Source organism: Furipterus horrens, unplaced genomic scaffold (genome assembly GCF_987537825.1).
Source record: "Furipterus horrens unplaced genomic scaffold, mFurHor1.1.pri manual_scaffold_8, whole genome shotgun sequence".
In the NCBI taxonomy this organism is placed as follows: Eukaryota; Metazoa; Chordata; class Mammalia; order Chiroptera; family Furipteridae; genus Furipterus; species Furipterus horrens.
In genome coordinates, this window is record NW_028327178.1 from 48512069 (window position 1) to 48537509 (window position 25441).

General features: G+C 40.5%; 1 protein-coding gene across 1 annotated transcript in view; it reads right to left on the reverse strand.

Annotated features, from left to right (window-relative positions):
• LAMA1 (laminin subunit alpha 1) overlaps window positions 1-25441 on the reverse strand; it is a 158576-nt gene that overhangs the window by 12796 nt on the left and 120339 nt on the right. The window contains exons 48-55 of the mRNA XM_090285005.1: window positions 24338-24462; window positions 13924-14074; window positions 13105-13249; window positions 12523-12664; window positions 4763-4877; window positions 4407-4568; window positions 930-1081; window positions 66-251 (exon numbers count right to left, since the gene is read on the reverse strand). Of these exons, the coding sequence (XP_090141131.1) occupies window positions 66-251; window positions 930-1081; window positions 4407-4568; window positions 4763-4877; window positions 12523-12664; window positions 13105-13249; window positions 13924-14074; window positions 24338-24462 (1178 nt within the window). The remainder of the gene's footprint in view (window positions 1-65; window positions 252-929; window positions 1082-4406; window positions 4569-4762; window positions 4878-12522; window positions 12665-13104; window positions 13250-13923; window positions 14075-24337; window positions 24463-25441) is intronic.

Genomic DNA, 25441 nt, shown 5'->3' on the forward strand with positions numbered 1-25441 from the left:
GTGTCAGTACTCAGCATTAAAAGACCCAGAAATCAAAAACATGCTGGGAGCACAGTTATACTTACTCCATGTTAAAGATGAGGTTTCTGATACAGCCATGGAATGATCTCCTCATCTTGAGCATTGCTGTCCCCTCACCCTCTGGAATCCCTCCTATGTACAGTTTGAATACATTTATTGTCATGCTTTCCACTGATGGGCCCAAGTTCATTTCTACAGGATTTGTCTCATCCAATTGGACAGTGATAATTCTAAAAGGATGAAGGAGAAAATTAAAAAACACTTTTAAATATAATAAAACATAAGTGTATTTTAATCCATAATTCCACAAGTACTTACTGAATAATAAAAGTTCCCCCAAATAAATTTTAATATGACATTTTGTGTGTATAAAAAGGTGAATCTTGGAAACTGAAACCGACAGTTGAATATTCTCCAAAAATGAATGGAATGCTATTAACTATTATTAAATTCAATTTTTTTGGGGGGGGGCATTTTTCTTTTACTTCTTTACCTGTAATAAAATGTCCAGTATGCTTTTAAAACATTTGGTCTATAGTTTTGAAGGAAAGTATACAGGAATGTTGATATATCTTATTTTTTACATTTTACTATTTTACCATTTATTATTTAGTATTGATATACTGCTAATATTTACTAATACTATTTGACATGAAATTAATCTAATGTAAAGACAATTTATACTGGACATCAGAAAAGGGAAGAGTTTAGGGTGTTTAATTATGAAAATTCTGCAAATATGACAAAGTACATAAAATTATATCTAAGGAGGTATTCTAGCAAGGTTATAGAAACTCTGACTGCTAATGATGTCATAGTAATCACCCCAACCATTCATACAGAGTACCATAGCAAGGTTCCTACTAGGGAACCTTCATAAGGTCACCATGCCCTCGTTACACAAATACCTTCCACTCCTTATCAAAGAGATTGAATGCTCTTGTCCATCACTGTATGTGCCTCTGGGAGCATGCAGGAGAGCTCTTCTCAAGTTTATTCCATCTCCAGCATTAACATGCACTTCAATGTGGCCTTCAATGAGCATGATGGAAAGGAAGGGCTGGAAAGACTGCATAAACAATTGCATGGAGGAAAGAAAACATATGATTTAAAAAATTATTATCTTATAGAGGAACTTAGTGAACAAAACAAACAAACAAGCAAAATAGGACCAGAGGCATGGAAACAAGGAACAGACTGACAGTGACCAGAGTGGAGGGTGGAGGGGGAAAAAAATTGTCGTCTTACAAAGATAATGTGGGAATATTAGCACCAAGTAAGCAATTTCTCAAAAATATAACAATCTGAAACAACCATTTTAAATTTGTATATTACTTCCTATTCTCTACTCATATATTTTACATTCTGTATTATATTATTATCACTAACCATACCAAAGATTTGTATTTCTACAGTCTTCATACTTATTATCTATTGCCACGTTATGTACCAACAAATAACTATGAGTCATTAGTCTGTTTTTCTTTTTTTTCAGTGTTATTGAGATATAATTCACACATAACATCGTATTAGTTTAAGGTATACAACATAATGATTTGATATACACGTATCCCCTGTATAACACAGTTTCACACTAACATGATATGACTATAGAAGATATCCAAGAATTGTTGGCAGAAGAAGAAACTGATAAAGCAGTTTTGGTGGAAATGACATCTGGAATGCGCCAAGATAATTTAGGGGATGATAGCACTGATGAAAACAAAGAAATTAAACAGTTTACTATAAAAAGTGTAAAGAAAGGCCTAGACTTAGTTGAACAGTTAGTCATATTTCTTAAATGAAGATCCTTGTACTGAAAGGAGCACAAAGTTTAAGAGAGAACTTCAAAGGTGCTTAGCACTGTATAATGAAATTTATAAAGATGTCTCAGCTAAAAGCAAGCAATCTAAAATAACAGATTTTTTCCAAAAAGTAAAGCATAGAAGTCAAGATAATGCTGAAGAAAGTTCAGAGGATGAGGATATCTTGTCAAAAAAAAAAAACATTTGGTTAATGGAACTTAGTAGTGATGACGAAGAAAACATTACTTAACACTGATATGTAATACTTTTGATGAAAATTGCTTTAATAGGGATATTTCTCTTAATTATAAAAATATAATAGTATGTTTTTTAAATTTTTGGACCCTAACCCCCATTTTTGTGCTAGTTCTTTGTTTCATATAACATGGATTTGCATAACGTGGCATTTGTTAAGAACTTAACCACTGTGTTATATGGGAGTTACCTGTATGTATATATTGCAAAGTGATTACAATAAGTTTAGTTAACATACATGTCTTGGCTGTTATAAATAATGCTTCAATGAATGTAGGGGTACAGGTATCTCTTCCAGATTTTGGTTTCATTACCTTTAGATATATACCCAGAAGTGGAATTGCTGGATCATACTGTAGTTCTATTTTTAATTTTTTTGAGAGTCCTCCATACTGTTTTTTATAGTGGCTGCACCAATTTACATTCCCATCAAGAATGCTGAAGGATTTACCTTTTCTCCACATCCTTGTCAGCATTTGTTATTTCTTGTCTTTTAGATGATGATCACTCAAACAGGTGTGAGGTGCTATCTCATTGTGGGATCTGGATCTATTTCTTTATTGTTAAAAATTTAGGTAGCTTATATATAATTAAAAAATATTTTATTTATTTTTAGAAAGAGGGGGAGGTAGAGAGAAAGAGGGAGAGAAACATTGACATATAAGAGAAACATTGATTGGTTGTCTCTTGTGCGCCCCCAGTTGGAGACCTGGCCAGCAATATAGGCATGTGTCCTGACTGGAATTGAACTGGCAACCTTTAGGTTTGAGGACAATGCCCAACCCACTGAACTATACCAGTTAGGGCTATATATAATTTTTAATAACCATACATAATGAACATTTAACTTTTTTTGCCTGTGAAATTGTTTTTAATATTTGTAGAAGTGGGATTAAAGAGTTGAAGGGTTTGAAATGTTTAAAGCTCTTAATATGTTTTATGTCATATTGAAAAGAGGTCCACCAGCAGAACTGCTGGCATTGGGTGACAGCATTCCTTTTTGCTGACTTAGTAGCAAACTTTGATTTCAAGTGGTTCTATTAAGACTAGTAGAGCCAAACAGTCTGATGGTTTCTCAAAATACAATTATTACATGACCCAGCAATTCCATTCCTAGGTATACACCCAAAAGAAATAAAAACAAGTACTCAAAAAATTTTAATATGTGACTATTCACAGCAGAATTATTCAAAATAGCCAAAAGGTAGCAACAACCCCAAATGTTCATCAATGAACTAGTATAAACAAATTACACTATGTACATACAGTAAAATATTAATGTCATGAAAAGAAGTATTGATGCATACTATAATGTGAATGAACACTGAATATCACATGTATGTATGAGTCCACTTATGTGAAATACACAGACTAGATAAATTCATTCACAGATACAGTTACTTTTATGTTACATGAATTTCACCTCAACTGAAAAAAAGATTGGTGGAGCCCCTAAACCAATCTGCCATTGTTAGCCCTTCATCAGGAGGCTTGTGATGTATTTGAGGTCTTCAGACTGGTGGTTCAGTCCTCGCTCTGACATATGTATAATAGCTGTGTGAGCTCAAACAGGTTAATCAGGCTCTCTGAACCCATTTCTTCTTCAGCAAAATATAGGAAGTAGCATTCACTCTGCAGAGTGGTTGTGATAATTGCACAGCAATGTCTGTTAAGTGTCTTCCACAGCAGAGGATAGTACTCCATAAACTGTACTCGCATGACCTCTACTTCATTAAGATGATACATCAGCATTTGGTGGTTTCTTTAGATTATGTGGTATATACAAGTTTGGGCAGAGGAAAGGGTAAATATCACCTAACTGTTATTGAAATGAAATATTAATAGGGAAAACCATAAACTTTCCTCTCTTTTCCTACTGCTGGTCTATGTGCTTATTACAGGTCACCTTTCCTCTTCTGCTCCTTTCCATACTATAGTAATAGGTAAACAAAATTGTGCCTCATGGAGCAGTATACTGAATAACTTTATAGAATTTGAGGACTTGCTGTTTTAACCTTAGAACGAAGAGAAACAACCATAATGGGTAGAAGAAAATTCAGTATAAGCTATCTGAATGAGTTCTAAAAGAATTTGAAGTAGACAGCAAGTATTTTTCTTCTCAGTAGCCAGAAAAGGAACAAGTATTATGCAACACAAAGAAATTGCTGATTCATAATGGAAAGACATTCAGCAATAGTGACTTGTACTTATTAAAAATGAGTGACCATAAACAATAAATATTTACAACTAAATCATTTTACATCCAGTTTCTCCAAAGTAATTTCCTTCCTGAGCTCGTGGCTCACTAGCATTTGAGTTACTCACCCCATGGGCCTGCCGATTCTCCCCATGCTTGCCCAGGGCAGCCAGGATGATACCACTGCTGTTCTTGGTGGCAAATGTTGCCAACAATTCCGATTCTGGTGACAAAGACTTGGGCGGCAATTCGACATAGCCCCCTGTCAAGAAGCTAGCACTCTGGATAGGCTGGCCGCAAAGGATAGGAAAAGTATGGTCAGGTCCACCTGCATGCTGAGCCTCCCACAGTGGAGGTACCTGCTGACCTCCCCATCATCTCTTTCTTATTTACCCCACTGCTTTAGGTTTTGTTACTTTATTAGGTTGGTAAATCAGTGGACATTTATATAAACTTATTACAAAATTGATAAAATGCTTCCCACCTCCAGTATACAGCCTTTTCTCACGCCATAGGAATTTCTGAGTAAATCAAAGGTTGATCTGGATATTTCCAGGTTTTTGATACAGCCCACATAGCTTTTGCTGGTGACACCTTTTCTGTAGGGAAGGACATGAGAACAATGATTATAATTCCATTTTTGAAAGAAGGAATTCAAATGGACCTACAAATAAGGAAGATCTGTTTCCATGTACCATTCTGCAGAAATGTTTAGGCACCCCTCTAAGGATGGTGATGGTAACAACTTCAGGTCTAAAACAAATGCTCTCTTTAGGACTAAAGAAAGGGGTTGAATTTTGTGCGTTTGTCTATTTAGATGGCTACCTGTACATAAATATGTTTAATATTTCAAGAGAAACTATTATAGTCATTATAATTTAAATATACTAAAAGACAGGCCAATTAAAAGAAAGGGTATAGTCATAAGGAAATTATAGTGCAGAGATTATAATCCAGTCCTCATGAGATAGAACATTTGCTCCCATAGGGGCAAGTGCAGGCAACATGATTTCCTAGGATCGCATGGCAATAGAAGTCATTGGTTTTTGTCCATACTACATTTTCACGAAGTTTGTCCTGAATCATCGGCAGCCATCCGTCTCGAGAGACGATGGCGTAGCTTCTTGAGAGTCTATCTGCACCGCCGAGAATGGCTGTGCAGTCCGACTCGGGAGTGACAATCGCTGCCGCACTTGTTACAGGTGAAGGCAGATGGCTGTTGTTGCTGCTGTTGACGCTGCTTCCGCCTCGATCTTTTCTGGACCGCCTCCTCGTTGTGCGCAGCCTCTGCGCGTGACGTACCTTGCCTGACCGCGAGCCTCCAGGCTAGGCGGTCGTCTGCTTGAACTTCCCATGTGTTGAGATTGATGGAGCATTGTGTCATATCCTTTTTGCAGATGTCTTTGAACCGCAGTTTTGGGCGCCCTGTCATCCTCTGGCCTTCTGCTAGCTCGCCGTAGAGGAGGTCTTTGGGAATATGGCCTGCATCCATTCTTTTGACATGGCCGAGCCACCTGAGGCGTCTCTCACTAAGAACTGCATGCAAACTGCTCATGTTGGCTCGCTTCAGCACCTCGGTGTTGGGAACCTTATCCTGCCAGGCGACATGCAGGACGCGTCGCAGGCACCTCATGTGGAAGCTGTTGAGTTTCCTTTCGTGCCTTGCGTAGGTGGTCCACGTCTCGCTGCCATAGAGGAGAGTGCTGAGTACGCAGGCTTGGTAGATGCGCAGTCTGGTTTTCTCAGTGAGGCTGGAATTGTTCCACACTCGCCGGTTCAGTTTGCCCATAACTGTGGCTGCCCTGGCGATTCTCCGGTTGACCTCCAAGTCAACTGACAAGAGAGCTCGAGATGGTGAACCCGAGGTAAGTGAAGTCGTTGACAACCTCCAGGGTGTATCCATCGATGGTGATGCATGGGGGAGTCCCCGTGCCTTGAGCCATAACGTTCGTCTTCGTCAGGCTGATGGCTAGTCCGAACTCCTTGCATGCGTGGGAAAGGCAAGTGACTAGCTGCTGGAGTCCCTCTTCGGAGTGTGATGTCAAGGCTGCGTTGTCGGCGAAGAGCATCTCATGGATGAGCACCTCTTTGACTTTGGTCTTGGCTCGTAGACGGGCCAGGTTGTAGAGCTTGCCATCGGATCTGGTGTGAATGAAGACACCCTCGCTGCAGTCCTTAAAGGCGTATTGGAGGAGCATGGAGAAGAAGATTCCGAACAGCGTAGGCGCGAGGACGCAGCCCTGCTTTACTCTGCTGCTGACTGGGAAGGCCTCAGAGGTTGCGCCGTTGTAGGACACCTTGCTGTGCATGTTGTCGTGAAAGGACATGACCACAGCAAGCAGATGTGGTGGACAGCCAATCTTCCGTAGCAAGCTGAAGAGTCCGCTTCGACTGACCAGATCAAACGCCTTCGTGAGGTCGATAAAGGCGAGGTAGAGTGGTTTATGCTGCTCGTGACACTTCTCCTGCAGCTGACGTAGGGAGAAGATCATGTCCACTGTTGATCGGCCAGCTCTGAAGCCACACTGGGACTCTGGGTAGATGCGGGAAGCAAGGGTCTGCAGGCGGGCAAGAGCGACCCGGGCGAATACTTTGCCGACGACGCTGAGGAGAGATGCCCCGGTAGTTGTTGCAGTCGCTGCGGTCTCCTCTGTTCTTGTACATGGTGATAATGTTGGCGTCTCTCATATCCTGGGGGATGTAACCCTCCTTCCAGCAGAGACAGAGTAGATGGTGGAGCGGCTGTAGCAGGACTGGTTTCCCGCTCTTTAGGATTTCTGGAGGGATTCCGTCGCTTCCTGGTGCTTTCCCGCAAGCGAGGCGGTCGATGGCTTTGCCGAGCTCTGCCGCAGTAGGTGGGGTGTCTAGCTCCTCCATGACTGGTAGGTCTGGGATGGCGTTAAGAGCAGTGTCTGTTACGGTGTTCCTCGTCGCGTACAGCTCGAGGTAGTGCTCGGTCCACCGCCGCATTTGCTATTCCTGGTCAGTGATGACCTCACCTGTCTTGGACTTAAGGGGGGCGATCTTGAAGGGGATTGGGCCTGTTGCCTTCTTGATACCCTCATACATTCCTCGTACGTTGCCTATATCGGCGGCTTCCTGGATGCTTCTGCACAGGTTTAGCCAATAGGTGTTGGCACAGTGGCGGGCGGTCTTCTGGACTTTGTTCCTGGCAGCCAGTAGAGCTTGAAGTGTACTGGGAGTGGGCGTGGCCTTGTAAGCCAGTAGGGCCTTCCTCTTAGCCTCGATCACGGGTTCCATTTCTTCCCAGTGAGCCTCATACCAGTCAGCGTTCTTCCGCTCTTTCTTCCCGTAAGCAATAATGGCGGAGTTGTATATGGCGTCGCGGAGACGTGGCCAATTGGATTCGATAATGTCATCTGCCGCCATTCCCTCGCCGAGTGCATCTTCCATCCTGTTGATGAATTGCTGGGTCTTAACTGGGTTGCTGGCACAACTGGTGTTGATGCGTGGGCGACCCTTCATCTTGGAGTGGTGCAACCTCTTCGGCATTATGCGCACCTTGCTTACCACGAGGGCATGGTCCGTGTCGCAGTCTGCACTGTGGTAGCTGCGGGTGAGGAGGGTGCTGCCAATATCCGTTCTTCTGGTGATGACGAGGTCAAGCTGGTGCCAGTGGCGGGAGCGGGGGTGCCTCCATGACACCTGGTGGATCTCTTTGCACTTGAAGAATGTGTTTGTCACGCACAGGCCGTGGTGACACAAAAGCTCAAGCAGTCGCTGACCATTCTCATTGATCTTTCCTCTCCCAAAGTTTCCGAGGCAGGTGGGCCAGGCCATGTGGTCGGCTCCTACTCTTGCGTTGAAGTCTCCAAGGAGATAAAGAGCGTTACTTCTAGGGATCTTGGATAACGCTTCGTCCAGTGCATGGTAGAACTGTTCTTTCTCTTCAGTGGTGGCGCAGAGGGTTGGGGCGTACGCGCTAAGAATGCTGACTGGGCCGAAAGTTGTTGACAATCGGAGGGTAAGTAATCTCTCTGTGCCTCCTGTGGGTGGCTCTATGGAGTTAACAAGCGTGTTCTTCACAGCGAACCCAACACCGTGCTGTCTTGGTTGGTCCGGAGACTTCCCTTGCCAGTAGAAGGTGTAGTTGGTTTCTCTGATAGTTCCGTTGTCGGCCAACCGGGTCTCCTGTAGAGCCGCAATGTCGATGTTTAGTCGTGCCAGTTCCCTGTCGATGACGGCGGTTTTCCTGGCACCATTGATCCACGGAAGGTCTGCAGTAAGTCCAGGACACATGGTCCTGATGTTCCAGCTAGCAAGGCGAAGAGCTGGAGGCTTCTTTCTTGTTGTTTGCTTGGAATTGCCTGGTGCGAGTATTTTGTGGCCCACTTTTCAAGAGACGCCTCTCTGATCCCCACGCACCCAGTGGGGCAGGTGAGCCATGGCGAGACGGCACCTAATTGGCTGGGGGCTGCCCAGCTTGAGGCGGGCGGTAGCTGTCCAGTGAGGTGCGATGACCTCTCCCACCGTCAGAGGAGACCCCTGGCGCTCGTTTCCTTCGCCAATCGGATGAGCTTATAACCGGTAACTGTCTCTTCCCGTGTTAAGTCGACATCTTGCGATGACGCTGGAGTGTCCTCTCCAGTGAAGCTACAAAGCCTGGGCAGGGTGATATGGAGGGCCAACTGTTGCCCATGCAGCAGACCCCCCCTCTCTTCGCAGCTGAAGGATCCAAGGGGAAAGACAGAGTCAATACAGCTTGGCTTCAGGTGCGCCGCAGGAGTTGCCGGTGTTGACTACAACGTCAAACCGCCTTAGGGACTCCGGCTCCGGATTTTCTGTCGGGGTTTACTCCCTTAGCCTTTCCCCTGAGGAGGTATGCCGCAAGGCAGCGGAGGTTTGGAGTCAGAGTTTCCCTTCTCCTTAGCCTTTCCCCTGAAGAGGTATGCCGCAAGGCAGCGGAGGTTTTTTGGAATCAAGAGTTTTCCTTCTCTGATGTGCCCTGACTGGAAGATCGAACCAGCGACACTTAGCTCGCAGGCCGACGCTAAGGAAACTAAACCAAGATGAGAGATATAGGCTCTTATTATCTGCAGTAGATGGCCAATGACAGTCTCCTGATTTTCATTGAAATATAAAAGTGGCTAACCCATTTCGAGCTCTGAAAAAAGATTATCAAAGAGCCAGGAATGAGAAATGTCTGAAAACATTCCAAAGCAAAGGATCGATTTTCTAGAATTCAGGATTCATAAACATATACTTCTATAACCCTGAAGAAAAATTCCAAGGTCAGGATTATTGCCATTTAAACCACATCTTGCCCCATTTGGAGAGAAAAGTCATAGGTTGCAACATCCTCAAGGACTTGACATAGTATGGAAAAGAAGCCTCTTAGCCATGTCCAGTTATATGCATTTAAGCTGCATTGGAAATAAGAACAAATAAACCCTACTTTGTGGTGGGGGAGTCTGTAGAGGTCACTAGAGTCTGCCTCTTAGTTCAGAATTGTAAAGAATGTGGCTAGGGACAATGGAAGGCCAAGGAGTGGCCCTGAGCCCTCAGCAGGGAGAGGATTTTGAGAGAAACCTCATCGTGAGTCCCCACAGGGTTATGGTGGCTTGAGGGCTGGTACTTGCTGAGAACATCATTGGTTTATGCATCTATTCCCTTCAGCCAACTATCCAAATGTTCACTGCTGTTTTCAAGATACCTACTTCACCACCCCTTTGCCAATTGCTCAGTGGATGGTCTTGTCTTCTACTTAAAAAAAAAAAAATGCATCCAGATTTGCACCCACATCATGTCCCACATCATGTCTTCCCTGGACACAGGAAGTTTCAGGCTGGTGTAGACAAAGCAACATGCTCAGATTGGGGACATGATGTTGTCCTGAATAAAGTAATTATATTTGGTGAAGTCTGGAATTATTTACAAGCCTATTTGTAGAGTCCAAGTCAACATCATATTTTTCTTAACAAAAGTTGCCACACTACTGTGATGAGTGGGTGAGGCTGTAATGTGGTCCGACTCTCTTTTCCAAAATAGGGAGACTACAAAGTTATACTCTTAAACATCAGCCAGCAACATATTTTTTTTGTTAGAGTCCCATCTCATTTTTCTTCCTCTCTGTGTTGAGCAATGAGCTTTCAATCATTGAACAACTCTATGATTTAGAACTGTAGGGGCACCAAATATTCCCTGTAAAAAGTTTCAAAGGTCTGCTAAATATGTAAATATGTAGGGGCTTCAGATGTTCTTTGTAAGAAGTAGCAAGGACTTGCTAAAAAGCCTTGAAGAGAAGAATGTAGGGAGAAGTGTTGTAGCAATTGGTGATTTACAAGCTAAAAGGACCTCAGCCTCTATCACCTTCCATTTGCTTGTGTCTGGTTTATAACATTTGCGAAAGTTATACTTTACAGGATATCTAGCCCTTTGAAGATAAATTGCTTCACAGAGAATTCGCCCCTGGCTGGAGAGCTATGCTGCCGCCAGAGATAACCTTATAGCCTTGCGAATTTCTATTCCTGTTACTGCCAAGACATTCCTACAGTTCTGCCCAGCCCCCTCTTCCTAAGGCTGTTTCCCACCAAAGAAGAAACAAAGGGGCATCACCAGTATATAACCCAGCATTTAGACTCTATTGTAGGTTGGAGCGTGTTAGAGACCAGCTCAGGGTCTGCCTGACTGGCCGGAAATTATTAAAATCCTTTGCTTACTTTAGACACTGCTTCAGAGTGTTCAATCTCGCCTATGTAGGCGTAACAGAACAAAGCTCAATATTTCTGGGTTGCAGTTTCTTCCATTGTAGATAAAGAGGCTGGCCTTGATACTAAGTCCCTTCTAGCAAGTCTGATTTGGGATGTCTTCCTATAAAACGGGCTCTGTCCTTTCCTCCAATGTCTACACTTTGTGATATTTCAGCAAAGCACAGATGAACTTGATGCTACAGGAGCCACCCTAGAACACCACATCCGGGAGTGATATCTGGAATTAGGAATTAGGAGACAGGCTCCCACTCCTGACTCTGTCTTGGCAGAGGAGTAATAAGACCTGGAGTACACATTAGCAATTCCCAGAAGTTTAGGTGTATTTATTTTTAAGACTAGGGAAGGGGAGAGGTGACTGCAGTTGTAAACTATGTTCTTTGAAACTTTCAGAAACTTCTAGCAAAAAGAAGGGGAAAGTGAACCTGGGTTGCTCAACGCATAGCAGCTGGAGTGGCTGAACTTCTGTGCTACATACCAGGATTCTGTATAAGAACTCAGCTCGAAGGCAGGGTATTGCTACGAATATGCATTTGAAAACTACTGGGCTGGGTGACTCATTTTGGACACTTAATGACCCGACTCCCTGGAAGCTATCTTGCCTTGACTATAGGCTTTTTGTATATGACTTAAAAAAAGTTAGAGCTTAATTTTTCTAATCAAAAGTTATGAAATTTAGGACCATGAACCACAGAAATATTGTGTAAATTATTAAAGGCACAGGGTTAAACATGAATCAGTGTGATAAAATAATTTCACTGCCTCTCTTCTCTGCCATCTTTCATCCAACTTCCTGATGCTTTCTTTTCAACTTTTATATGTATTCTTTATTCTAATCACACAAAGGGAGAATCCAGGTAAGTCTGCAGAAGCATGATTTTTTGTGTGTATGCTTAGAAAGAGATTCTACTACTCTAAAATATTCAGAGAGGAGAATGACTTGTGATGGAAATGGGGGTCTCCAAATATTGCACAGTAACCATTTTTAGATGTTCTAAAGGCAATAAATATAAAATCATTAATTTTACTGCAGAAGGCTTTCTTCACTTCCCAATTAATATGGCACACCGTGGTTTGAATCAAAGTAGATGTTATGTTAAATTGTGTCCTCCTCCAAAGATGCTGATGTTCTAACCCTCAGTATCTGTGAATATGACCTTATTTGGAAATAGGGTCTTCACAGATGTAATCATGGCATCCTTATAAACAGGAAAATTTTGGACCCAGAGAGACACACACAGAGGGAAGGCAATGTGTGGACACAGAGGGAATATCATCTACATGCTGTGGAAAGCCTGAAGTTACCAAAAGCTAAGAAGGGCATAGAACAAATGACCTTGGAAGGAAACAACTCTGTGAACCCTTGATTTTGGACTTATAGCCTTCTGAATGGCGACAGAACACATTTCTGCTGTTTAAGCCACCCATTTTGTGGTACCTTGTTAGGCAGCCCTAGGAAACTAGTATATTTAGTTGGTAATTAAGGATGTGAAAATTCTACACTGTGGTATCATACCTCACAACTCTTGACCTAGGTAATCCTCCCACATAAATTGGATCCTTATTGAGACGATTGAGGTCAGAAGATGTTCCTGGGGTTTCACCTTGCTTGGTTTCCTTGTCACTGGTGTTATAAGCATCAATAACTGCTAGGAGTCCTAAAGGGCATCAAAAGGAATACATGATAAAATAAAAATCACTTCCTATACTAAGGTAAAACACAAACTTCTGCTAACAAAGGTCATTTACAAAGACATGTTCTTTTCTATTTTCCCATTTTGAACAGTGAATGTTCTTGACTATTAACTGAAAATTCTCTGTATAAAAGTCAATAAATTCAGAAGGAAAGTACAATTGATTTGATTCTTGATTCCAATTGAGTCCTTAATATTAAATAATACATTGGGAAAACATTCTATGAATTAAATATTTCTCCAGCAAAATATGAATCCTGATGCTTAGTATTCCAAAGAACACCATGGTTTTTTATTAGAATGTCATTTAAGAATACCCAGAAAGCTAAAGTAAGTAAAATAAGTAAAAGATTTCTATTCCTATGAGGGCAACCAACATCCGATCCCGCCAGCTGTGCATTTACCTTGCTTCCGGTTTCGTTGGAAGGCGATTTTGTACCAGGTTCCGTTGTTATAGCGTCGGTCTGTAACAAGGGCAAGAGGCCCTGAGCCCAGGTCAATTGTAGCTTTAACTCTGCCATTGACCAGCTCAATGGACAAAAAGTCTTTCTGTAAAGAAGAAAAAAGTAGTTACTTATGGCCACATCATTATCACAAGATTTCCTTTCCCTTCACGGCAGGGATAGCAGAAAGCTTCTGAAGTCAAATTAAGAAGGCTGTACCAGGCCCAATAGCCAGAAGTTGACACTATGAAACTAAATGAACTAAGTGTCAACTGCAGCTTTCTGACATACTACACAGATATGAGATAAACTCATTATTATAAAAGCCGACAATTCAGTAGAAGACATGTACTCTCTCTGTATCTATTTCATTGAGACTGACAAATGGACTAGTTCTAAAAATAAAACTAGACAATTGAGAGAAATCACCAATACATAGATTTAAAAAATGGAAACATGAAAGTCTAGTGAATGGATTTCCAGTAAGGACACAGTGGTCCGAGTGAGCATAGAACAAGACATTATTTAAGCTCAAAATTTAATAATAAATATTCAATTGATATCTGTAATGATGGGAAAGCTATTTTCTACTTCGTGCTCTTCTAAGGGTTCTTCAATGAATCTGTGTTGATATAATGAATAATTTAAAATGATGACACATTATAGCATATATATGTGTAATTAGTATATGCTCATACAATATTCATTAAACATAAATATCCTCATAGCAATCTAACTGTATACACACAGTAGGGCTAAGTGCTTTATAAAGATTCTTACGGTGCCATTTGAAGCGAGGTAGAGAAGAAGCCCATTCGTTGAAAAGGTACTAAAAAGCATAATTATGTGTGTCACAGTAGCCCGAAGCGTCTTCTCCACAACAGAATACCCACTCCCATCAAAATGGAAAGAGGAGTCTTCATTCTGGGGGCTGCAAAGCAGAGAAGATGAAATACAATCCATTCTCAGGAAGGTAGGTCAAGAGAAATGACACAGTTACTGAGTTCTCCCTCACAAAAATCATGGTAGAGCTATTATTTCCATAATGTGGTAACAAGTGTAAATTATAATATCTTAAAATATGCTTGTCATGAGATTATGCAAGACAAATATCCAGTTGCTCGATAAGGAAAAGAAAGTTAACGTGGGCAGTATTCACTGTAGTAGCAACAAATTTCATCAAAGGATGAATAAGTGCTATAGATATTCTACTTACCAACTACATTTCTGTTTGTTTGTTTTAATTTCCTTTAATGTAACTGTTCTTTGTTAATTCCAGTGCTCTCAGGAGAATTTTTATATTGGCATTTGTCACCCACTGTTGACTTTATTAAATCAGTGAAACTGGAATTACGATGGAAAATAAATATATACCATTGTACCAGAAGGACCATTAAAAAAACTAGGCAAAGAAAACCTCAAAACTCTGCAGGATGAGCTGACAACAGAGGTATATAAAATGGACAACCACATTTCTTACATCAGTATGTTTCTGGTCTTTCCGAGGCCTCAAAAGGCTGACTTAATACAATAAAAAATAACCCAAAACCATTAAATTACAAAGTAAGTTCAACTGGAGCACAGCATTATGTTTAAAAATACTTTTCTGGAATCTCATAGAGCTTGAGAGTAAAACTTGGATTAGGGTGTTTTGGGGACATGATTTGAATTTTTCCCAGTTGAAGTTGTAATAATAACCCAACTCAGTGCCACATCTTCAAGCAGGACTGAAAAACCAAACAGTAAAATTGTTTCCACTAACAAATGAAACAAATCAAAACAAATAAACAAAAAAAATAGCATTTTGTGAAACCTGAGGTTGCATTTATTGCTTGCTGCAGTCTAGCTTTTTCTAAACATTTCTGTCTTGCTATTTTAGGAAGTATAACTTAAAGGAAGTGCACTCTGCATAAATTCTTAAACTATGGCTTAATTCTCAATTCTTTGTTTTGTGTTGTTGTTAAAAATTATATAGATTTATTATTTTTCTTTCCAGTTTAAAGAACTCCAAATAAAAAAGCAGTTTCAGGACACCTGCAAAATCCAAACCAGATAGTACAAAGCATTAAGAAATCACCTACTGGAGATTACACCAGAGTGAGCACAAAGCTGTTCTGAAACAGCTCAGAGAGAGCAGACCCAGAAGTTAGCCGTCTTGGCTGAGCAGTATGACCACAGCATTAATGAAATGCTGTCCACACAAACTGTAGGTTTGTTTTATTTAGGCAAAACAGTTTAGTACTGCTATCCTTCTACCGCCTGACTAAAACCCCAGCAATTAAAATATTAGTTGGAAGTGACAGCTCTTCTGCAGCTTGGAAAATAATACTGGTGGTCCATATTCTTCTGGCTCTCAGCATTGTTTGGAAGTAGGCATGATGTATGTAGAATTCACACTGGTCAATTTAGACACAAAGTTCTAAATAGGCTCTTTGCATGTACCCCTTAGGTGTTTAGTACATAGCCTATAAAGCTTATCAAAATTAGAGCAGCAGCTTTATTAAGCAGTGAAAATGCAAATGGTAACATTTGAGTGCTAATATAAAATGTTTTCTATGTGTTTTTTTTTTCTTAATGCTCAAGTCTTTAATTCTTAAACCTGTGGCTTCTAGAAGCATGCTCCATTGCTCTACTTCTTGGCTGACCATAGCTTCATGTGGCTAAAGACACAGAATCTAGAACCAGACCACTGGGGTTCAAAGCCCAGTTTCCCAACTTGCTATCTGAGTGAACTCAGAAAAGTTACCTAACCTCTCTGTGCTTCATTCCTTCATCTATAAAATAGGGATAATACAGTATTCCCTCACTTATCACAGGTATTATGTCCTAGACCCCCCCGCAATAGGTGAAAATCCACGAAGTAGGAACCTTAAATTTATTTTAGTATTTATATATATTTTAAGGCTTTATAAACCCTTCCCACACACTTATAAACCATTCCCAGTCCCTTATTAACCTTTCCCACTCCCTTATTAACCTTTCCCACACTTTTATAAACATTATCTCTGTTCTTAAACATATTCTACACTCTTAAACCTACATAACTTTAACAATATACGTATACAGTACTGCAAAATGCTGCGAAATACCAAAAAATCTGCGATAAATAATTAAATATAATATTTAAAAAAATCCCGCGATACAGTGAGGCCACGATAAGTGAAACATGATATAGAGAGGGACTACTGTAATTTAATAGAACCTCTCTGGGAGAGCCACACATGATTTAATACATGTAAAGTTCTTAACACAGTTGCTGGCACATAGCAAGTGTTCACTCCATTTTAGTTCTGATGATTCTGCTGTGATCAGAGGTCTTGCCTGTTAAGATCTGAGCCTCAAATATTAATTACATTGCCCAAGCACACACTCAAGAAAATGGAAAGCCAGATTTCAAACATATCTCCAGAAATCTGTCTTGTCCCACTGTGAATGCCATCCCTCTCTGAAGAGCACATGAATGGAAATTTCTCAGGAATGTGCAATCCTTGCTCTGGCTTCTCTCCTTCAGCAGGGCCTGATGTGAGGCAGTTGTGAAGAGGGCTGTATTCAAATGAGATGATTACTGAGCATGACTGACACATTTCTGGGGCTTGTCCCTGTGTGGCTTCCATTCCATAAGGAGGAGGCCCATGTGCCTTTCTGGTCAGCCAGGCACTTCTCTTGCAGGTGGGCCCAGCCTAGGTTAGAGGCCAGTTTAAATAAAAGCAAGGCCCACCACAGCACTTCATGGATTGTTCTGTTAAAGCACCCAGCCCTGGAGTCAAGGGAGATGCCCTCCCTTCCCAGCTCTGAGCCTGTGAGCCTGGAAGAGTCACTAGACATCCATGATCCCAAATATCATCCATGAAATGGGGATAATGCATCTGAACTGTCCATCAGCATGTCTGCAATTATGGGGGTGAGATAATGCTTGGGCCCCACGCTTAGGGTGCTCCTTTGCCTACTGCTGCCCCATTTGCCACTGCGCAGAGCCCTTTACAATGTTTCCATGTTGGTAGTTTTCCAAAGACCATGAGACATCAGAGGAGATAAACTGGTGTGACTAGGTTTGACATCACTAGTACCTAGCAAAGGACATGGAACACAGGGGACTTACCTGTCCCAAAGGTCAGCTGCATGGCTAGTGTTCTATCACAATAGTCACTCACCACTAATATAAGAATAAAGGCCTATTAATAAAATAAAAGGATTCTTTTTCCATATTAAGATGATAACTATTAGAATCAATGGTTTATTTATAAGAACTGAAGAGATTTTCAAAATTATAAATATATGCTGACACCATGTTAAGAAGTGAAAATGCATTCAAAAAGAAATAAAAAAACCAGAAAATTTTTGCTTGTTTACTCAGTAATATAGATTAAAGGTAAAGGTAAATGTTCATATAGAGGTTTTTTAAAAACCTAAAGGATATCAGTGGCATGGCAGATTAGGTAAACATGGCTCTCTTCCTCACACAACCACATAAAAATGACAACTAAACTATAGAACAACCATCATTGAGAACCATCAGAAGTTGAGCTGAATGGAAGTCCTACAACTGCAGAATTAAAGAGGAAACCCACTAAGATGGTAGCAGGTGCAGAGATGCAAAATGAGCTGGTCCCAAACCCATGTGTGGCAGATAAAAATTATGAGGGATATCTCAGGAGCAAGGGGTCCCAGCCCCACACAATGACACCCAGCCCAGGGTTCCAGTGCCTGGAAGATAAGTCTCCATAACTTCTGTCTTTAAAAGCCAGTAGGAATTGAAGTTGTGGAAAACAGAAACTTCTGGAGTCCCAGTCAGCTTCTATTAAAAGGCCAACATGCACAGACTTACTCAGTCTCACTTCCTCTGAGCTCAGTATCAGGGAGCAGATTGAAGAGCATCAGAGACATATGGGAGGAAGTGAGTTGTCCAGTATCAGGGCAAAATCTGTCAGTAGCTTTATCCCAGGCAGAGACCATTGTTCCTTTTCTGAGCCTTCCTCTACAGAACCAGCAGGCAGGCACCATATCTGAGACTCTGTCAACCTGACTCACACTGTTCGCCCCACTCTGGTGATTCCTGAGGCTCTGCCCCACCCAACTTTCAGGCCCACCCAAGCTATTTCCAGTGGCTTTTCCATATGAATGCCTTCTCTTGGTCCATGCTTCAGATTTTCCTAAATTCTCTCAAACTAGCAGCATCTGGCTTCAGTGAGCCCTATACTTCTCACTAAGTTGTCCCAGGGCCAGCATTAGCAGAAGCCAGCATAGGTTCACAGGTTGGCCTTGCCTGGGCACCTCCAAGCCCAGCACAAGTAGTAGCTACCTGCATATTGGTTTGTAGCTAATGCTATGTGACTCCAGACAGAACACAGGGAGTGACTGGCCTTGGATGTGCCAACAGCAATATAGGCTCAACTACAACAGGAGGGCATACACAGCCCACACAGTAGGTGCACCTTGAGTACCCAACTTGGGTACTAGGGGAGGTTGTGTTACTGAACCCTACAGGTCACCTACTACATTAGGCCACTATATCAAGCCTGGGAGACCTACTAGCTCTACCTGATACATCAAAACAAATACAGAGAGGCTGCCAAAATGAGGAGACAAAGAAACATAGGCTAAATGAAAAAACAAATCTCCAGAAAAAGAACTAGACAAAATGGAGAAAAGCAATCTATCAGAGGCAGAGTCAAAACACTGATTATCAAGGAACTTAGTAAGGACCTCAAAAGATTAAAAAGGATCCAGTTAGAAATAAAGGATACACTAACTGAAATAAAGAAAATTTACAGGAAATAAACAGTAAAATGGATGAAGCCAAGAATCAAATCAGTGGTTTGAAACATAAGAAAGCAAAGAAGAATAAATAAGAACAGCAAGAAGAAAAAATAATCCAAAATAATTAGGATGTCATAAAGAACCCCTGGGACAACTTCAAGCATATCAATATTCACATCATAGGAGTACCAAAAGGAGAAAAGAAAGAGCAAGGAATTGAAAACCTATTTGAAAAAATAATGACAGAAAACTTCCCTTATTTGGTGAAGGAAACAGACATACAAGTCCAGGAAGCACAGAGAATCCCAAACAAGATAGACCCAAAGAAGCTCACTTCAAGACACATCATAATTAAAATGCTAAAGGTTAAAGATAAAGAGAGAATCTTAAAAGCAGCAAGAGAAAGGCAGTTAGTTACCTACAAGGGAGCTCCCAGAAGACTTTCAGCTGATTTCTCAAAAGAAACTTTATAGGCTAGAAGGGATTGGCAAGAAATATTCAAAGTGATGAAAACCAAAGACCTACAACCAAGGTTACTCTACCCAGCAAAGCCATCATTTGGAATTAAAGGACAGATAAAGAGCTTTCCAGACAAGAAAAAGCTAAAGGAGTTCATCATCACCGAACCAGTATTATATGAAATGTTAAAGGATCTTAAGAAGATCAAAAATATGATCAATAAAATAGCAGTAAATATGTATCTATCAACAATTCAATCTAAAAAAAGCACACTAAGCAAACAAGCTGAACAGAAACAGAATCATAGATACAGAGAACATTTTGATGGTAGCCATATGGGAGAGGTGTCAGGAGGATGGGTGAAAAAAGTGAATGGATTAAGAAATACAAATTGGTAGTTACAGAATGATCATGGGATGAAAATTACAGCATAGAGAATAGAGCAGCCCAGGAACATATATGCATGACCCATGGAGATGGACAACCATGCGGGGATTGGTTGAGGGAGTTGGATGGGGGCTAGGTAAAGAGGGACAAAAGGGAAAGATGTGGAACAACTGTAATAGCATAATCAATAAAATATAATTTAAAAATAAAAATAAAATATAATAGAGGACATCAATGAATCACACCGATGATTTAATAATGGTAAATTACAAAAGCAAAAGGCACAAAAAAATTGAATCAGTGGCATGTGAAAATGGATTCAGTTACTAGAATTAGTTTATTTAGCTCTCTGAGATAAAGTTTTTAATAGTAGGGGTGGTTACCTAAAATGAGGACAGTTAAGTCAATTTATGAACCTAGACATAAAGTCCCAGTATATGCCTATATCAGCACTTGCCAAGTATATTCTGTGGAACATAAGCAACTACAGAATCCTCCTTTTGAAAAAGAATTTGTGGTCAAACGAGTTTGAAAAATGCTGCAACTCTAGTCTCTCCCAGGACAGGGTTACTGTGCATCATAGTCCCACAGTAAAACAACATGCTTTATTTTTTAATTCAGTGTTTCCTAAACATTTATGATTGGGACACACCTTCTACTGCCACTTTCTTTGAAAAATGAGCATATACTAATAGCTTACCAAACTGATATTCTTTTAAAAACATTTTTTTGAAATGCTGGTCAATGTAATTCCAGAATGGCCAGCTGATTTGCTCAGTAGCCATAAAAATATGCTTAATCAAACCTTAGTTTGATTGTGCAAATGAGTCAATTTGGCCTATAAGCTCAGCTGCATAGCCATCCCTCTACTAAAAGCCAGTTTCAGGATTAACATCAGGAGGATGGTAGTACCTGTGAATCCTTCTCTCAGTAGAACCTTTATGATTCAGTCAATGGTCAAGAGTGAGTGGAAATATGGTGGGAGGGCAGTTCTCAAGGAGAACAGAACCTGTGGCCACACAGAAAATTGGCTTCCTCATTCTAAAACCAATAAGAGTCAGCAATCATTAAATTCACCCATTGCTGCAATGTGAGGTCAGTGTTTTAAAATAATTCTGAAAATGACTGATGAAAATTGGGAATATTGTAACAGCTAATATAGGGGAACATTTTCCATATTAGAAACACGCAGTTTCTGTTAAGATTTTCCTTTATAAAACTAAGATTAATAATCTGAGGTTCTGGCCAAGATGGAGGCACAGGTAGACATGCTACGTGTCCCTCCACAACTAAGAAGGAATTATAACTACCTCAAAACTATAAAAAGAACAACAACAACCAGAAATGTCAGAAAACCAAATTGCATGGAATTCCAACAAATAAAGAAGAAATACTCATCCAGACTGGTAGGAGGAGGTGGAATCGGGGTAGCAATGATGCCATGTGGTGATGGCAGCAGAGAAGTGACTATGGCCAGTGGTGGAAAACATAGTCATACATTTTAAAAGTAGAGAGAGAAACCTGGGGAGCAATCCCAGCCCAAAACCAGACCCTGCAGCTCATGGTTCCAGTGCCAGGAAAAAATAGAGCTACATTGCTTCTGACTGTGAAAACCAGTGGTGCTTGGGGTGGTGGAAGAAACTGCCAGTCTCTCAGCAGATTCTGCTTAGTTATAGGGCCCCCACAGTCCAAGAACACCCAAAAACTCACACACTGTGGGAACTATCACCAAGCAACAGCTAGAGGGGCACCAGTCTTATACAGGAAGTGGGAGAAGTGCCTGGAAGAGGGGCAAGTGCTGAGCAAGTGGCACTGTTCCCTCTCTGTCCCCTCCCCCACAAACAGCACCACAACATGCTGAAACAGGAGCCCCATACTGATGAATGCCGAAGGCTCTGTCCTTTACATTGTAACACGTACAACAGCTCTACCTAAGGCACAGAGGCAAACACAGAAAACTGTCAAGATGAGGAGACAGAGAAGTATGGCCCAAAAGAGGGAGCAGATCAAGGTTCCAGTGGGAGAACTGAGTGACAAGGAGACAGCCAACCTAACAGATGCAGAGTTCAAAACACTGGTGATAACAATGCTCACAGACTTGACAGACAAGATTAAGTACAACAAACACATAAGGGAAGAAATGAAGGCTATGTTAAGTGAAATGAAGAAAAATCCACATTAAACCAATGGTGAAGGGAAGGAAACTGGGGTTCAAATCAATGTTTTGGAACATAAGGAATAAATAAACAGTCAATCAGTACAGAATGTGGAAACATGAGTTGAAAAAAATGAGGAGAGGCTTAGGAACATCTGGGACAAGTTTAAATGTGCCAACATCTGAATTACAGGGGTGCCAGAAGAAGAGAAAGAGCAAGAAATTGAAGACTTATGTGAAAAAATAATGAAGGAAAACTTCCCAAATTTGGCAAAGGAAATAGACATACAAGTCCAGGAAGCACAGAGAGTCCCAAACAAGCTAGACACAAAGAGGACCACACCAAGACAAATCATAATTAAAATGCTAAAGGTTAAAGATAAAGAGAGAATCTTAAAAGCAGCAAAAGAAAAGAGAGTTATCTATAAAGGGGTGCTGATTTCTCAAAAGAAACTTTGCAGGCGCAAAAAGTATTGAAAATGATGAATTGCAAGGACCTACAACCAAGATTACTCTATCCAGCAAAGCTATCATTTAGAATGGAAGGGCAGATAAAATACTTCCCAGACAAGGTAAAGCTAAAGGAATACATTATCATCAAGCCCTTATTATATAAAATGTTAAAGGGACTTACTTAAGAACAAGAAGATCAAAACTATGAACACTAAAATAACAACAAACTCACAAATATCAACAACAGAATCCAAAAAACAAACAAACTAAGCAAACAAGCAGAATAGGAACAGAATCATAGGTATGGGAGCATTTGGAGGGATATCAGCTGGGTGGGGGAAAGGGGAGAAATGGGGAAATGGTGCAGGGATTAAGAAGCATAATTGGTAGGTACAAAATAGACAGGGGGATGTCAAGAATAGTACAGGAAAGGGTAAAACCAAAGAACTTATATGCAAAACCCATGGACATGAACTAAAGGAGGTGAGATTGCTGGAGGGAAGTGGAGTACTGGGCAGAGGGAAGCAAAGGGAAAAGAAATTGGGACAACTATAACAGCATAATCAATAAAATATACTTCTAAAAAAGATTAATGATCTGGGGTCAATGTAGGGGACAGAGTCCAGCGGTTGGAGAATTTTCAAGTTAGAATTACTAAATTGCCAAGAAGACTTCCTTCCATGCTAGAGAAACAGCATGAGGAAGAAGTGATGAATGAGAGAGCCTCAATGTGTGTGCTCATGCTCCTGAAGTTCAAGAGCAGGTGTCATTACTTCACAAGGCAGTATCACTTTGATGACATTTGCCAATTACAAAACCTTGGTTTTTCACACATTTATTTACCTGGGAAGCAATGAGCTATCACTGCAGGAAGATCAGAGATGAACATTGGAGAACATTAAAATTTATAAACTATTTTTACATACATCATATTATGTGTTCATCACCATAATTTTGGGAGGTAGGTAAGATAAGTATCATTATTGTTCTTTTGGAAGAAGAAACGAAACCTCCCTCTGTGAGGCATAGTGACTTATATGCCAAGTCACTGAGAGATTTGGTAGGAGACCTGGGCCAGGAGCCTGAGCAATTAAGATGCCAAACCCAATACTTTTTTTTAGTTCTAAGGCACCAATAACCGTGCTCTGGTCATAACTTTTTACGCATGCTAGGGAAAGGAGGAGTAGCAAATAAAAGGCTTGAACTACAAACCTAATCTAGGAGCCATATGAGAAAGCAGGCTTGACAATGACAAAGTGAAAACTCACCCATGAGTGTCTAAACAAAATGTGAGTTGCTTCTAACTGATCTTGTCACAGATCACTGTCACAGGTATCTATCTGGACAGAGCAGTCCATTACATGGAGAAATTACATGTTACATTTCTATAATAGCCAAGGCACTCTATTGTCATAATTGCTAAAGTGTTAGATAACAGGTCTTATATACTAGTAGGGTTGTAGTTATTTTATTAGAAAATAATAGAAGATGTGTTGAACTTGGCAATATTAAGTTATTAAATGTCTATTATATTAATATGTGCAAAAATGTTAGGTACTTCTCCATTTCCAAGTGCATTTTATTTCTAGAATTATAGAACTTATGAATAGGAAAGCACTTATTTATAAAAATTGACAGCACACACAAAATTCTCATCTGGGAAGTATTTCAAAATAAAAATGTATAGTTGTTTATTGTATTTCTTTGAAACAGAATGTTATTTAAGCAGATGTCTGATGCTTCTCAATTTTATGATCCATGATCAAAGCATATAGTACAAGACACAGCAATAGAAGTACTTTTACGGGCTGAAAATGATACCCTTGCTTCTACTAGTAAATATACGTGATATCTTTTCAAATAAGAAAACTGATATCACAAACTATCCATCCTTGATATGCATGTAAACTCTTTAAGCAGTTATCAGATATTAACGTACTAACATACAATGATAAAAGGTGTTAAATCATGGGGGCATATTACCTTCCAAAGCAGCCATGGCACTTGCCCTCCCTTTCAATATAGTTCCATAGGCCAATTGACTGTCCATTCAAGAAGGCCTCTCCCATGCAGCCTTTGAAATGAGTAACCTTCACAGCAGGAGATTTCTAATGTAGATGAACAAACAAACATATGTTTGGTGAAAAGGGATAAATTATCTAAATGCATGAAAGCTTACATCTAATATCCAATATTTAAGAAAACATCCAAAAATAGCCAATTTGTAGCCACTGGATTTCCTTTCAATTGTGAATTGGAATACTAGAGTGAGTGACAAATGAATGGGATCTTAAAGATCATCTCATGTACTCGGGTTGCTGGAGAGCAGCCTCCTTTACAAGAGGGGTGGGGCAAAATAAACTGGAATTATCTTCTGGAGGGCAGGCCCCTTATAGTAGAGGTTTCCCCCTACTAGGTGAGTGTTCTAGGAACCCATCTATATCAGTGTACCTGCTGGCATTGTTGCGAGAAGTCGCATTTGGCTTCAGCGAATTTTTTTGAAGATTCTGTCAACGCATTGGCCCATTTAATGATGAGGGATTTATGAGCGCACCTGCCCACACCATGCTGAGTGTTCAGCAGTTTTTGACCAAAAACAGCATGATGCCCATGCCTCACCCTCCCTATTTACTGGATCTCACCCTGAGTGACTTATTTTTTTTTTGTTTGTTTCCCCAGATGAAAAAAAGACTTAAAAGGGAAATATTTTGCCAATGTGGAAGAGGTGAAACAAAAAATGGCCGAAGCACTATAAGGCATCAAAAGCAATGAGTTCAAAAACTGTTTTGAGCAGTGGATAAAAGATCTTGATAAGTATATTGCATCAAGTGGAGAGTACTTTGAAGGTGACTGAAGTTTAAACATGTAAGAATAGAATATAACTTTTTATAAATAAAATAAATTCCATTTTTTTGTGTCCCTACTCATATAGATGAGAAACAGAGGCCTAGAGAATGTGGTCAATGGTGAGCATCTGGCTGGAACAGAGACGCTGACTCTTGTGTGAGAGCACAAACCAAGCCAGTGTGACTCAATAGTATGTGGTGAGAAGATAACTGGAAAAATTAAATAAACACAATTGCCTTT